Raw genomic sequence first — 16,541 nt, forward strand, 5'->3', positions numbered from 1 at the left:
TTAGAGAAGCGCAAAGGGTGTTCAGCTCCCGCGCTCTGCACCTCACTAACAGATTTATGGGTCGTACAAACAGACTTTGATCCAATTCAAAAATCTCCACTGGCTGCCAAATGAATAACAGACTGAAATCCAGTTGGAACCAGCATAATCGTGTCTGACATTAAAGCTGCTAATCGTTGAACAATCGTTGAACGAGGACTTTTGATTCCTATTGTTTTCCTGCAGAAATATGATTTTTTCACACAATGTTTTAGGTTCATGCTCTGAATAATTTACTTCCTAAACAAGCATGTTTCTCAATTTCCTTTTGCCACATTCTTTTATAGCATCATGGGTTTAAAATTGTTTCACAAACACCATCAAGCAGACCTCTTGCTCTTTATATTTACTCCTTTCTCTCGTTTTCCTCTTGTGTTCATCCTCCCAAATGGTCTCTCTCAGGAGCAACAGACTGTTCCATAGCTATAAATGCACTGGATTATACTCTGCAACACTTGTGTACTTATTGAATAAAAGAGTTTGTAATCACTGTCTTTATGGTAATAAATAAGATGTTTAAACTATGCCAAACGTCTTTCTTGTGTCCTGCAAAGTGAACTTCCCAGATTATTTAACTTAAATACTTTTATTTACACGGATAGGTGGGGGTTGCTCTCCGCGTCGTTTCAGGGGAGACATAATCAGTACTTTTTTTTTTTGTAGAGGTTTAGGTGTTGAATCGATTTATAAATGTCTCATCAGTCCAGCACCACTTGTCCCAGCTCTCCTTTTCTGAACGCTCTGATGAAATGGTACGCTGCCGCTGTGTAGTTTGGGATGGTGACGGTGATGTTTCCTAAAGCAGACAAAAAAAATTTATTAATTGCGTTTTCTCTGAAGTCATAAAACGGTCAGATTTCTGTGGAAGTAAGTGACAACTGTAAACCCAAACCCTTTTTATATGTCTTTCTTATTTTTTATGTAAAGATGTAGAGAATGTAGCATAACATCACACAGAAAAATCAGTATTAATTACACCTTTAATTTAAGTACATTTACTTAGTAGGAAATAACGGTTCTTTAGTTAAAATGTAATTAAAATCCTAGAAATTTAACTGGTTCTGTTTACTTCGGTCAGATGAGTCTAAAATGAAACTTTGTTAGTAATACTCCTGGTTTGGCAAAAAGCTAAGAATGACCAAGAATGGCCGCTGTCACGCACGGTGAAGCCTCTGTGCTGCCGTGGGCCTGATTAACACCCAAACACCATCCTTGTCTCCTTACGGATGCATAACGGCATCATGAACTAGTTTACAGAGAGATCCAGCGGCTGCTGCTAGAAAGCATCAACTTTCTACTGTGGCCATCCCAAAAAGCCAATAGAGAACCTGTGAGGTAGGCTGAGGAGACTCTGAACAGGGTAGAGAGCTGTCTGCTCCAACCTTCTGTAAAATGTTACAGAAGGAGGAGAAGTTCTCTCCTACTGGAAAAATAGGATTGTACAACACATTCACAGCAGTGCTGCCAACCGGTGTGACCCTAGAGATTTTGCAATTATTTTCAAACATAAGAAAATTAGGGTACTCAAAAACATGTGGGGAACATGGAACATTCAGAGCAGTAACGAAAACACTATCGATCAACGCTTCCAAAGCTCGCCATTCAACTGCAATAGCCCAATCAACCCTAAGAGGGCAGCACTGAGACGGGTTTTAAATGTTGCAGAACTAAAGTTCACAAGAGAACGTAAACAATTGCTCAGTAACATTGAAGTAGCACCCTTAGGTCCATGTTATACAGTTTATCTGCAAAAAAACAAGTTGAATTTGGGGTGAGTTACACTTTAAGTTTAAATAATGTGTTAAAAAATGTGTTATTTATTTTATACAGCACATGCAATCTTGGAAAAGCAGAAAAACAAAATCCATATTTTCAATTTCAAATGCTAACCTCCCCTCAAATGGCTTTTATTTCTTAAACAGCTAAATATATTAGCATTATAATGGCTTTAAAAAGACTTCAGACCTTTATACGTTAGCTTTTTGCTCTGTTGATGCTGGTCAACATATTTCATCATCTTAAAACGTTAAAGTTAGACAAGTTGCTGGCTATGGTTTCATGTTTACTGTGAAGATAACAAAACGATCTCAATATTTCCCTCAGCATGAAAAGTGAAATAGATTTAATAAAAAACTAAATGTGCTAGGCAGAAGTGTAGGACTGGCTCTTTCTTACCCACTCCAGTGATGGCTTTGACTCGCTGAGTCTTTCGGAGTTTCACGGCGATGCGTTTGAGGACATGCTGGATGTCGTCACTTGGCTCTTGGAGGTCGTACTTCTCTACATACCTGCACACAAACACCCAGACGGTGAAGAGGACAACAAGCGAGGAAATTCCAAGCACGATTAAAGGCTTGAAAGAAATTTCAAATTCGTACCCAAACTTTTCGAGCCTGTTCAGAGAAAAGAGCAGGTAGTCAGCAATAACGTCTTCCCCCACCAAATGGTCCAGGATAGTTCCTGGGGTAGAAGATTAGACATTTGTTTAGCAACGTCATGGAATCTCTTTCCCAGCGAAATGTAAACGATTTAGACTGTGTTCAGCTCACCACATAAAGCCAACTTCATGCCCGTTTCCACGCTCTCGATCCTAGGGGGTAATACGCCGGGTGTGTCCAGCAGGTACATCAGAGGTCTCTCGGACACCTGAAACCAACGACTAGTTAAAACGATGCATAGCTGGGCATGCACAAACATATTAAACCCACAGCATGAAACATTTTCCCCCCCACACACCTGAATCTTAGTCAGGACGGCTTTGGTTATCCCCGGCTCCCCACCCACTCGGGATGCGCGGCCTGAAATTTGCGTTCAAAGCACAAGATTCATATTTTGCCATGAAGGCAAAATATCATGAAATCGTATGAACAAGCAGGTCATTTTTGTTACCTTTTCTCAAATTTGTCCGTCTCAGTGAGTTAATAAGTGATGACTTCCCCACATTAGGAACTCCAATCACCATCAGACAATAATCTCTGTTCTGAAATGTTGCATAAAGGAAGTCAAAAACAAATCCTCCAACAACGTCAATGTCAACTTTATTTATATAGCACATTTAATACATATGCATCTGTCCAAAGTGCTGTGCACAGCAACAACAAAACATAAATATTTATATGCATACAAAATAGCAAATACACAATACAAAATGAGAATAGTAAGAATTATAAAGATCAAATATTAAGAATACTAAAAACACTAATCTGCTCAGCTTGAGTTAAAAGCCAGTGCAAACAGGTGGGTTTTTAACTAAGACTTAAAAATGCAACAGGCCAAACATTTCGTCCCACCTGATTTCTTAAAATATGTTGAAATAACAATAAGCATGACTTTGAACTTGAATGATCGACTAATTAGAAGTAAAAGCATTCATACCCATCATAGCTTCACACATTTAGCCAGATATGCAACCCTTCAATGTATCTTAAATGAAGAAAAAGCATCCTAAAGCAGTGCATACACGTGAAGTGAAAGTAAAAGAATACATTGTTTTCAAAATGCTTTCCAAAAGAAAAGCCTAAATTTGTGAGTTTGGATTCAGCTCCCTGAGGTATCACTCAGGTATTTCTTTTCCAGCCTCGCACATCCAGATCCAGAATTTTTTGGCCACTCTGCTTTGCAAAATAGTTCCAGCTCACATTATTCTGAAGTCGTGCCACAGATTCTCAATGGGATGTGGTCTGGACTTTAACTAGGACCATTCTAACACATATGATATAAACCACGCTGTTGTAGTTCTGGATGGTTTTCCTGCTTGAAGATGAACCTCTGCCACAGTTTTAAGTCTTTTACGGCCTCTAGCAGGGTTTTCTTCCAGGATTGCCCTGTATTTAGCTTCAGCCACCGTTCCATAAAATCTAACCAGCCTCCCTGTTCCTGCTGAAGAAAAGCATCAATTCTGTGCTGCACAACGATTCTGGACATTGGGTTTAGGATGATGTGCAGTGTTGGTTTCCGTTAAATACAACTTTTTGGACGCAGCCCAGTTAGGCTGTGGTCTCATAACCTTTCTCTACATGTTTGTTGAGTCCACTATTTGGTTTGTATCGAATGCAAAAGGGCTTTCCTTCAACAACGGGTTTTTTCTTGCAACTCCTTCGCACATGTCAAACTGGTGAAATGTACAACTAATTAGTCACAGTAGATTTTATTTAGGGGTATCAGAGTAAACGGTCTTTTCAGATCATCCCTTTTGAAAAGCACAAGTCCTTTTCCGTCCATTTTGAGAAGTTGCACTACTTAGGGAAGTTATACCTTATAAAAACATCCAATAAAAATAGATTGCTGTTGGTGGCCATTACATTAGAAAATATTCATCAGGTATGGAAACTTTAGCAAAGCACTGTATTTGGTAAAAAGCAATGATGGCTGAATGATATGCAATTATATGTAGAATCAAATTAATCGGCGTCAAATTAAAACTCTGATAAATTGTGTATAAATTTCACGGAGTAAGCCTACCTCCTCTCTGTTAAAACGATCAGTGGTCTCAATTATTTCCTCCACCATTGGCACCAACTGCAGAAAAAATAAGAAGGGAAACAACTATTCTAAATACTTTTAGTCAAATTCACCAAAGCCATTTGCTTTCACTGAAGTTGACCGTTACCTTTTTGACATTGTCATCTCTTTGTCTCAAACAGTCTGTGAAGAGAACATTCCTTACTCCCTCTTTTTCTAGTTTCTTCAGGATGTTCTGCAGATTGAATGTAAAGAAAATATACAATCCTTGTGAGCGCATAGTTTAAAGAATATATTTTCCTACATGGTAAGGAACGCCGCTCACCTGCGTGCTGGATAGGTCAGCGAGGTCCATCTTGTTCAGGACAAGGAGATGCGGTCGGACGTTCAGTGTGTCCTGAAATAGGGGGTTTCTTCCAGACAAGGGGATTTGCTTATTTTTAAGAAAAATCATCCATTTTGAGTACAGATTACAATTTCCTTTAGAACCCCAGTGATAAAATGTACAAAACATTTACACTTTTAAAGAACACTGGAGGTTTACCACAAAATGCCAGGTTTAGATAAGGAATTAACAAGCATCCCTCCATGTCTTACAGGCAAATGTATGTATGATGAATAATCCAAAGCTGAACACCTCCCTCTAAGAACACTGAATATAACTGAATTTGATCATTAAAAAAAAGAAAAAGAAAAAATCCACGGTGGGATTAATTATTTTCTGTACGCCGGTATTCAGTAGCTTAACATCTTGTAAATCAGAGAAATGTAAAGTCATGCTCAGTTCCTCTCAGAAAATTAAACACAACATTGTGGGGGAGTTTTAAAACAACACTAAATAATTTAGTTTTTGTAGAGAAAGCTTGTGATGAAACCCTCCAAAGTTTATTTTGTAAATAATAACCTTTGTGGTTGTAATGTGGGGAAAAAAGATGACAGAACTAATGGCAGGAAGAGATAATGTGGATTTATTTGTATCATGGTAAAAGACAGATTTATAAAGGATATTCTGGCATCATGAATCTCTATGACGCAGTCCACATTCTTGAGGTTGGCTTTCATCTGCTTCAGCCCTGCAACCATCACACCATGTTTACAACAAATAAGCGATCATGCAAAAAATAAAATGGACAAAAATCGCGAACATTTACTGATCAAATGAATCTCAAGCAAACACAACAGGATTTATTAAGCCTGGAGAACCCTGTGGATGAGCGTGTCACCTTTGGCCATGTGTCCAGGGAACCAGTGCGCCACCTCCCGGCCTGCAAAGTCGAACGCCGTCCTGAATCTGTCGGCCTTCCTTAGAGCCTGGCAGAGCTTCATCTCCGCAGAGAGTCTGAGGTAACTTGGCCCCCGGTTATCATTGGTTTTACATGAAAATTTCTCCTAAATGCGAAAACTCACCGGTGTGCTACACTGTTTACATGCCGACTCGAATCTTTTTCAAACACCTTGGTTCCGAGGGGCGCTTCGAAGACTTCTTCATATATTTATTAGGTGATGGAGGAGCTACACCGCCCTCTGCAGGCCGACAACAACATAACATATTGAGTGGAGACGGATGGCAGGAAAATAACTAATTTTCTAGTTTTCTTTTCCTTTATCTTGCACATGAGTGGAGGTTTCTCCACTTCTGCATTTTGCAGCGGGTCCTTGAGAAGAATCAAATAAAAATAACACAAATAACAAATGGTAAATGAGAGCTGCCCACTGGGATCCCAGTGGATGAAGGATTTGTGGGCATCTTTGTAAATAAAAACGAACAAAGACAGAAGATTTGAAAGATGAGAGGAATTTAAATTAATAAAGACAAGTCAGTTTTGTTAGAAATTCAAATCTTTTTGTCTAAGGCTGACCATTATTATAAACCAGCAAAAGTAATTTCTTGGGACTGTAAAAATACAAGGTTTAAAACATACTTTTTGATAGGTAACTCCATAACAACATTTCCTCTTAATCAATAAAATACCCCAAATAAAACAGATTTGTTAAAAAATTACACATGTACAGTTTATTCATTTAATTGCAGTCAGTTCATAAACAGTAATCAGACTGATACAGTGGAAAGCTGGAAATTATTTAGAAAAAGATCTGTATAAAAAAAAACAGTAATTTATAAGCGGTATTGCACATGTGCTCTTTTATCAAAGGTTTGCAAAAAGCTGTATATACTTTTTAAGTGTACAGGCACATCTCAGTTAAATGGTATTTGCACTATAATGATCTGGTTTTGTCAGATTAAAAGTTTTTTTTATATATAACCTTTCAGTACGTATTAAGCATACTTTTCATTTTCATCCCTGTTTTAAACATGTTTTGTATTGGTCTAAAGTATTATTCTATCCTTATGTATCCGTACGTCCAGTTTTAGTCTGTGAGGCAGACACCCTGTATACTATTAGGACCAGGCTTAAAACATTCCCTTTTGACATATGATTAGTGTAGCTTAGGTTACCCTGAGCTATCTCTGTAGTTGTGCTACTATAGGCGCTACTGTTCTTCATCCATCCATCCATTTTCCAAACCGCTTATTCCTCATGGGGTCGCAGGGGTTGCTGGTGCCTATTTCCAGCGTTCACTGGGCGAGAGGCAGGGTACACCCTGGACAGGTCGCCAGTCTGTCGCAGGGCAACACAGAGAGACAAACAGGACAAACATTCTCACACACACTCACACCTAAGGACAATTTGGAGAAGCCAATTAACCTAACAGTCATGTTTTTGGACTGTGGGAGGAAGCTGGAGTACCCGGAGAGAACCCACGCATGCACAGGGAGAACATGCAAACTCCATGCAGAAAGACCCAGGGGTGTGCGCTACTGTTCTTGAATTTGCATTATCTGTTATTTCAAATTTTAACTTTATGTTCTCTGTTTTATTCTCTCTTCATAATAGGTACATCTGGTCTGGCCAGAAAGTATTCCCGGATCAGTGCTTCTGGGCTCTTATTGTGTCTCTGCTCAGTCTTCTCTAACCCCCAGTCGTTCAAGGCAGATGACCGCTCACACTGAGCCTGATTCTGCTGGAGGTTTTCCTCCCTGTTAAAGGGAAGTTTTCCTCTCCACTGTTGCTTCATGCATTCTCAGTATAAGGGAATTCCTGCAGAGCCATTCACAACGGAGACGACCGTCCGCTGTGGCTCTATGTGCTTTCAGGAGGAGTGAATGCTCCTTGTCAAAGATTTGATGCAATCTACTAGGTTTCCTTAGATAGGAAACTTTTTGACCAGTCTGTCTATATGATTTGATTGAATTTGACTTTGGAAAGTGCCTTGACATGACATGTGCTGTGAATTGGCGCTATGTAAATAAAAATGAATTTAATCGAATTGAAAATGTTGTGTTTGTATTATTTGTGGAAGATTTTCAGAATTTACACAAATAAAGGCTTGAAAACATCAGCATGAGTATAATTCATCAATACTTGTTTAATTTAGTCAATTGAGATACTGAAATAAATGAACTTTTCTATAATATTTAACATTTATTGAGATGCACCTGTAGGTGTAAATCTGGATTGTAAAGCACTGCAATGCAACATGTGCTGCTTTATAATCCATTTGCTCATTCAGCCTTTTCTAATTTTAAGTTAAACTGATTCATTTGAATTCATTTGAAATAAATCAGTTTTCGCACAAATGTCCAAATCATCCTATACACCATTATTTAGTAAGTAAGTCTCATATGACTTTATTAAGTTTTCTAAATTGCTTTATTGTGGCAACAGTGTGGCACTTTTAAAGCTTGGACGTTAGGCGCTCGGAGGGATTACAGGAGTAGTGCGAGACGAGTCTGTCGGCTTCTCTCCACCCAGTGAGAAGCGCTCCATGGACGGTGGAGAAGTAGCAGAGATGCGTTGCCTCTCCGGCGAACAGCACCTGCAGGGGCTTAAAGGGAGGAAATGGGTCAGAAATGAACTCATACAGCGAGTTAAAACACAGCCAGTTTGAACTGTTAAGGTTTAACTTATTAGGACATAATTTAAAATCACTTGATGAAAAACTAGATACACAACCTCAGATGAACAAGAGCAGACATACAATTGACACATTTTCACTTTACTAACAGAAAATAACAATAAATTAAGATAAATGTTGCCTGCATATAAACTCATAAGTCTTGAGGATTGTTGTTGAGATTCTTCTTTCCCGTCTTCTGTGAAATATCGTTTTATTTCATAACTTAACCTTTCGACTTAACGACCCGCCTTAAGTCTGGATGGGCACCTAACACCTTGTTTTTTCTAACTTCCTCTTCTTTGTTTTTTTATAACCGGATCATTGTGTACTGCTGCATACAGGCTTCCTACTAGGAACATGCACAGAGACTCCGTAACTGGTGCTCAAGCAATTGCCCTTTTGCCCATGATGAGAATAGACCTTTTTCTGCTGGAGCCCAGTTTCTTTTCTCTACTCATTAATATTTAAACGGTGGATGGAATTGTGAATATAAAACCCTGGATCATATTACTTTTCCACATGAATGGTGGTCAGATGGTGCACAGGTTAATGTCTTTAGTATAACATGCACATACCTGTGCTTTCGATCCATTCAGTGGCAGAGGCTCCATCATGTTCTTCAGATCCTGCTCTGAGCAGCCCAGTGCCAGGTGGCTGTAAGATCCGTTTGTCCAGGGGTCATGGAACCACTGGGAGCGCAGGATTCTCCGCGGGGCGATCGAAGGATTCCCTGAAGACAGACATTAGACCCAAAAACACTGAAGGAACGCGATAAGAGCGGTTTTGCAGGAACGGCATGTTTGTTAGTTTACACGTGAAATGTTTGGGGTTTATTCTTTCATCACAAAATAGAAAAAAACAATAGCAAGAACAAAGAAAAAAAAAGGCCTCACTTGTAGGAGCTCAAAAATAGTAATGCAAGAAAAGCTCAGTTAAAACCGAGGTCCCTCTGAGTGTTCTTTATTTTTCAGAACTCACCTGTGAATCTGCGGATGAGCTGTGTGACGGCATGCGTCACCTCTTGCTCAGACAGTGTCTCCATGTGCTCAGACTCATGCCCTGCGATCCAGCCGCAGACAAGATGGCCATACCTGAAGAACGGAGCGAGAAAACACACCCGTTAAACAACCACGGGACTCAGCATGAACGTGACGGCATTAGTGTGAGTTTTGCCCCATGAAGACCTTTCAGTGGGTTTGAGCACAGTGAAGCCAAACAGCTTCTTTATCCAGGATCTGTGCACATCTGGGACCTGATCCACCAAAGCATCCTGATCCAAAACAAACACAAAGTTATGAGCTAAAGCTTTACCTGGGATGTAACTCCGCTGCATAATAAAACATCAGTAGGACGACTGATCGTCTCACCTCATCATCCCACACCAGCTGAATGGCGTCACAGTCGGCATCCCACCACGGCTCGTCAAACTCCACAAATATTTTGTTGTTAGTTCCAAAGCCGAGTCTCTGGATGGAGTGCAGCTTGTGGAGAGGCAGAGGAGGCTGGAAGAGGCTCGAATGATGTTTCTTTAGGTATCCTGACAAAACAGCAGTCTAAGGAGTTACTTAGCAGAAAATATAGGAAACAGCTTTAAAACGGTTTCTCATCTCCAGCTAGTATGGGAAAATCTATTTGTGCAGGACTGAAATAAACTGAATAACAAAAAAAAAACAAAAAAAAAAAACAAGACAATCATGCTTGATAGAAATATGACACGTTTTGTTTTCGATTGCAATTACCTAAAGGCACCGTTAGGATAACGTGATCCGCTGCAATCCTTTCTCCATCCTCACACTCCACCGTTACAGAGTTTAGTGTCTCCTCTGTGTTGCTCCAGTGGACACACCGCACAGGTCGGTTGTAGCTCACTAAACCATCTGGGAGCTCTGACATCAAGTTTGTAATGAGACCTTCATAGCCACTACACAAACAATAAAAGAAACGATAGTGGAAGCAGAACACATTAACTGTGTTATGAATCAATTACTCTTTGGCTCCTATGTCATTCAATTACATAATTAAAGACCTGACATTTTTACCCCTCAATGCTAAAAGCACTACAGTGCTGACTAACATTATTGGCACACCTGATAAAGACGGAAAATAAATAAATCTTTTAGTGTAGGAGCAATAGAAACCTTTTTTTAAAAATCCTGCCTTTAGTCTGAGGACAATTATTGGTGAAAATAGAACAAAACAAGTAAAGAAATTTCCAGATTTTTCAGTTTTTAGCAAATTTCCAGATGCCACAATTACTGGTAACCATAACAAACCCTTTTGGACGAGTGTCGCAGATTATCCTCATTCCATTTCCAATCTGAATACAGCCAAGGGGGTTTATGTAAGCCACAAAAGTTGGTCGATCCATGTAGTTTACAAATATACACTTCTTACAAGGATTCTGTTAGATGCGCTTTGGCACCATTTAGTGGTCAATGTGTGAACTATATCTGCTCCATGAAAGCAGAAGTGCCTACTTGGCAGACAGATTGGACTTTGGTTTATAATCGACGTGAATTGTCTGAATCTGACTGTCAGGATCAATAAAAAGAATCTACATATTGGGACACAAAAATCTGTTTTATTCTGTAAGCACCTAATGTCACATTGTACCTAAATTTACAAAGCTTGTAGGTGCAACATTCAACAATTAAACATCTCTATTTATTCTAGCATCTGATTGGTAGCAGAAATATATTTAATACTCTTGTTCTGTATATTTGAATACAAATCCAGGCATGAAGGGGTTAGAACAGATATAAAATATAAAAAAGTTAATAGAAATGTCAAATTAATTGTCCATGGCTTTCTGTAAACCAGATTATAAATAGATCATGACACAGAGGAATAAATCTGCACAATATTAGAAAAACATGAAATTAAGATATTGTTGAATGTGGCCATCAGGATAACAATTACAATGTCTTTTTTTCACATCCCCCCTCCCTCCACTCACAATTTCCCCACCATAAAGATCCTTCTATTGGCAAAAAATGTGGATTAGCACTGGAGATACAGGACAGTAAACATGCATCAATGCAAAGCAGACTTTTTGCATGTCATCTAAAATAATATCACTTAGATGATGCACCTGAGCAGTCTTTTGTGGTTGTGTGGCATTACACACATTGCCATATTTAGCAGCTCCACACAGGCTAAAGCAGCTTTTAGATACTAACCACAAGGCTGGATGTTGACCCAAGTGCATCCTGCTACTGTTCAGTGAGGAGGAAAAAGTAAATACAAATGACCCCTGCATCGCACTTTGGATATGATCAACACATTCATTATTATTTTGGAGGAATGCCAGGAGGAGGCCTTTGTGTCTCACCAACACAAACGGACATGGAGTTTGCTAAACTTTACGGCAACTTTAAGTGGAGCTGTGTACTTTGTTCATTTGGGACTGAGCTTCTCAAAAAACAAACAAACAAACAAAAAAAACTCAGATTGGTTTGGTTTAAAGCGAAGGATAAATATTCTGCAAAGCATCTCACACCTGCTGTCAGGTGGAGAACCTGTGATGTTGTGCATCCGTCTCACTTCCAAAGGCCCTGGTAACCTTGTAAGAGTGCATGGCAGAATGGACTCTGAAACACCGGCAGACTTTGGCTAAACAACCTGGGTGACTGCCAGTGAACTGAAAATGTGTCATTGTTGGGTGTTTTCAGCATGAGTGATTCAAACAAAGAAATGGTTCACCAGTCGAAAAACAAAAACAACCTTCTTCTATCCCTTCTAAATCCTGAATTCCTGTACTGGAAAAAAAAATGACCAGGTATGCCAACAAATGTGGTCGGTACTGTGTATGAGGCTGTGGCACCAGTACCAGACAAAGTCAAAGTACGTACCCTGGGAACGTACAGTCCAATCCAGGGAGGATCTTGTATTGGCCAAAGGCCCCCAGACCCAGCTCACCCATGCTGTGCGCCCCATTAACACAGCACTCCCTCTTCAACATGCTACTGATCACACACAGTCGCAGCGATCTGGTGGCTGAGTCGATATCTTTCCATTTCTCTGCAGCCCGTCGTCTCACCTCCATACAGACGGTGAAAGAAAAACAAGAAATCACCTGAGCAGCAAGAACGACGAAGATATTGCAGCCAGTGATGGCGGCTGGACACTGATCTGAGAAAACTGAGTCGAACAGATGAACGGCTAACGTCATTCTTTGCTTCATGAAACATGCAAACCTCTGAGCGGATGAAGTCTCCCGCGCTGGCACAAGGCTCTCCTTGATGATTCTGAAACTCCGAGCATTCGCTCAGCAGCTCAGCAAACAACTCCTGAGCCGGATAGACGTCCTCCACGTTGATCTTCCGACCTGAGCACATGACAGAAACATTACATTCTCCAGTGCATTAAACCTAAATGACACAGTGTGTAGTCAGTGATCAGCTTTTTTTTTTTCATCCAGTAATAAAACAACACACGTTTAATTTAAAGATGCGTATCGTGTGTTTCACCTTGCAAAGTGTCTTAACAGAATCCATCAGTGAGCATCATGAGACACAGCTTGTTGACTACCTGAACTGCTGAAGAAGTTGTAAACCCAGGGGTGATCTCCTTCAGGGTCAAAGGCCTGGTTCTCTGGGGTCAGGGCCTCGGGGTCCAGGAGCCCGTACTGGCGGGCCAAGCAAAACACTGGGTTCTCCTCAGAGGGTCCATGGATCCAGTTGGCCCCAATCTCGATGATTTTATCGCCTACGCAATACACATTTTAAAACTTGTTACAAGGCTCAGGCTGGACTGTTTTTTTCTTTCCAGGAACTTTACTGGGATCTTCAACAAAAGAGTTTCTACCGGTTAGATTTGTCCTAAGAATCACAATCTTAAAGATAATTCACTGTTACTTGCTGTAATATAATATTCCTGTCCCTCACCTTTTAATTGAGAGGATTTTCTATAACGCAGGCGATTCCTTTAAAGACCCTCCAATAAAACGTAATTTTTCTTTCCTTGCTTATAATTTTATAAACAAACACTTACAGCAGCACTCGCCTCTCTACGACAGCAAGCTTCAGCTCATTACCTTTTTTTATTACTGTTTAGATTTCTAACTTACTTTCACTGCTGCTACATGAATTACTTCTGGGTAAACTGCAGTTATACTTATTAGATAAAACCTCCTGACCTTCTTCCATGCAGATGTAACAAGGGCTATAAATAAGGCTTTTATTGTTCCAGCATAAAGACAACCTTTGAAGGACGGCAATGGAAAAGCAAAGGTTATGTCTTATCAAAACTAGAGAAACTTTAATGTTTCAAAGATACACAGTATGAGGAAAAAACGAAAGGCCAGAAAGCAGGTGGTTTTTCATCACTTTTATGCTGGTTGGCCTGCAGACTGTTGACCTGGTCTCCTTGCATTCAAATCCAAAGAACATTTCCATGTACTTGTCTCCATGCCTGGTTCTCTGGTGTTCTACACAGATCGAGGTTATAACAGTAGTGGGACTTCCCATCGGTCATGGCTGACATAAGGCATCTTCTGAAAGTACTAGAAATGGGGGCATTAAGTTTGTCAGGGATTAAGAGTGGGAAAAAAAAAGATTTCTTCCATTATATCAGACTATAAAGAAATGCAGTCTTTATTTCTAAATAAACAACGCTTGAATTTAGATCAAGTTTGTTCAGGTGGATGCTCAGACAACCAGAGGATATAAATCATGGGGATGATAAAAAACGTCCAGCTTCTGTCTTTTTTCTTTGGTTTTATTGAGCTAAACAAAAAATAAACAGAATCAGGGTGTGTCTTATTGTTTACTATATGGCTAATATGTGGGAGGGTCTGTCCCATTTATTTTTTCAATTTTCACATCAAACCCACCTGCAATGTTTAAGTGGGAAAGCACCTCATGCCTACTATCAAGCACGGTGGAGGAGCTGTGATGCTCTGTGCCCGTTTCTCCTCTAAAGGCTCTGGGAACCATGTTAGAGTGAAATGCATCATTAGTTCTTTAAACTACTACAACATTTTAGGTTAAAAACTTGGTGGCCATGGTCAGAGAACAGGAAATGTGTCCCTGTGTCATTCAGTGGGATGTTGATCGAAGCAGTTTGATATTATGAGAAATGGCTGCCATGTTGTAGCTATAACAATATTTTACAATGAGTTGAAAGTTACATAATAATATTAATATTATTATTAATAATACGATGCAATATTTATTCTACTCGGCATAAGTGCACGTCAGTAAATTCAAATATCATTACAAATATTTATTATAGCAATTTAATACAAAATGCGACATTTTATTATGTTTTTACATTCATTATAGAGATGATATAGTTTCTTAAAAAAATGTATTTTTTTAGGTTTTCACTATAAGGCATAAATATCCAAATATCTGTCATGACTTGGGTTTTTCGCTTTTTGAATTGACTATAATTTTTCGATCCTATTTTAATTTCTTGAGACGCATGTGTTGTTCCACGCGTGGACTTCCTTTATTTCAACAGATAGCGGTTGCAGAATATCGCGACATAACTTTAACATCTGCACGGAGCCTCCAGCTGTCAGACATTCTCAGTGTAAATTCAAACAAACTCAAAATGTAGTCAGGACCTTTCAGATTATCCAAATTAAATACGTTCATCTGATCTAAAAAAAATTATCGAGAGACTCAAGATACTGTGTTTTAGTGAGGATGTGGTTGTCCGGAGATAAAGTTGCTCCTGTTTCCATCAGACTCACCAAGTCTGCCTGTTTTGATTCGTCCTCCGCTTCTTCCGGTCGCTTCCAGTATCCGGACATTAGTGAACCCAGACTTAATGAGCCGGTGAGCCGCTGCTATCCCCGCTATCCCGCAGCCAACAACCACAATGTTTACGTTCCAGTTTCCAGCCATTGCAGCCGCACTCTTCCTCTGAAGAACGTTCTCCTTCGACTTCCGCTTGACCAGGCTGGCGACGGAAACGTTCCGGTCCGGACTTTCAAAATAAAAGCTCACTCCAGGTAATGCACTCCTGTTAGCAATTTAATATATATTTAGCACGTAAATGTGTAGCCCTAAAGTTATATATGTTCATGCATATATAAAAAAATAATAATAACTAATTATTTGATTGTGTTAAATTAACATTTCGAGAGAAGCTTCTTTTTATTACTTTGTAGGACCTGACAAGGGCTGCACAGTGTGCCCCACTGTGGGTTAGCACTGTTGCCTTGCAGCAAGAAGGTTCAGGATTCAAATCCAACCCTGGGTCTTTCTGCATGGAGTTTGCATGTTCTCCCTGTGCATGCGTGGGTTCTCTCTGGGTACTCCGGCTTCCTCCCACAGTCCAAAAACATGACTGTTAGGTTAATTGGCTTCTCCAAATTGTCCTTAGGTGTGAGCGTGTGTGTGAATGGTTGTTTGTCTCTGTGTTGCCCTGCAACAGACTGGTGACCTGTTCAGGGTGTACCCCGCCTCTCGCCCAGTGAACGCTGGAGATAGGCACCAGCAACCCCCATGACCCCATGAGGAATTAAGTGTGTCAGAAAATGGATGGATGGATGAAGGACCTGACAAAAAAATGGCTCCCTGTGCAGCTGCACAGTTGGTTATGTCTACTGCTGTTTTTCTCTTGCTGGGACCTGGAAAATGTCCAGCAGAGACTAGAGGTTGAGAAACAAACGCGGTGTGACATTTAAAAAACACTGAATAGTTGTGTCTAGTTAGAGCAGAATGGAGAAGGTTAGATAATTTTTTCTCCTGGGACTGTGTCCCTGATGTTCTCCTTCTCATTAGAAGACAATAAATTCTGAATTTGATCAAATCCTCCATCTCTGTCTAGGTAATTAAGGAAAGCAACGGCACAGTTTTTTTTTAACTGGCTACAATGGGTATGTTGAACATAAAGTTTAAAAAAATGACAACTAAAAAAACCATACACTTATTAAACCAATAACATTTGGTGGAAAACAGTATTTACTAGATTTTGGTCCTTTTTCTATATTCACTGTCATATTTTTAGGAACGATCCACATTTTTCACTCTGAATTGTGACTTTATCTTTCTTATCACATGAATGTATGCATTTAAAATACTTATACAACTCTTACACTTTAGAGATTTACCCAAAAAAATGGTACT

The 16,541-nt window shown here is 39.7% G+C and overlaps 2 protein-coding genes across 2 annotated transcripts; both read right to left on the minus strand.

Annotated features, from left to right (window-relative positions):
• Positions 1–214: 214 nt before the first annotated feature.
• mtg1 (mitochondrial ribosome-associated GTPase 1) lies at positions 215–5,979 on the minus strand. The gene is made up of 11 exons (XM_012880519.3): positions 5,724–5,979; positions 5,509–5,573; positions 4,826–4,930; positions 4,649–4,735; positions 4,501–4,557; positions 2,929–3,019; positions 2,776–2,837; positions 2,589–2,685; positions 2,418–2,499; positions 2,215–2,327; positions 215–835 (listed from the first exon to the last, which is right to left on the minus strand). The coding sequence occupies exons 1-11, from the start codon at positions 5,824–5,826 to the stop codon at positions 738–740; spliced, it is 960 nt and encodes a 319-aa protein (XP_012735973.2). The 5' UTR covers positions 5,827–5,979; the 3' UTR covers positions 215–737.
• A 2,196-nt stretch (positions 5,980–8,175) lies between these two features.
• LOC105938743 (peroxisomal N(1)-acetyl-spermine/spermidine oxidase) lies at positions 8,176–15,364 on the minus strand. Its single transcript, XM_012880617.3, has 10 exons — positions 15,161–15,364; positions 12,991–13,167; positions 12,657–12,787; positions 12,312–12,499; positions 10,200–10,381; positions 9,828–9,997; positions 9,645–9,730; positions 9,439–9,551; positions 9,036–9,190; positions 8,176–8,388 (listed from the first exon to the last, which is right to left on the minus strand). The coding sequence occupies exons 1-10, from the start codon at positions 15,312–15,314 to the stop codon at positions 8,239–8,241; spliced, it is 1,506 nt and encodes a 501-aa protein (XP_012736071.2). The 5' UTR covers positions 15,315–15,364; the 3' UTR covers positions 8,176–8,238.
• Between the last annotated feature and the right edge of the window lie 1,177 nt (positions 15,365–16,541).

This window comes from Fundulus heteroclitus, chromosome 22, assembly GCF_011125445.2.
Source record: "Fundulus heteroclitus isolate FHET01 chromosome 22, MU-UCD_Fhet_4.1, whole genome shotgun sequence".
In the NCBI taxonomy this organism is placed as follows: Eukaryota; Metazoa; Chordata; class Actinopteri; order Cyprinodontiformes; family Fundulidae; genus Fundulus; species Fundulus heteroclitus.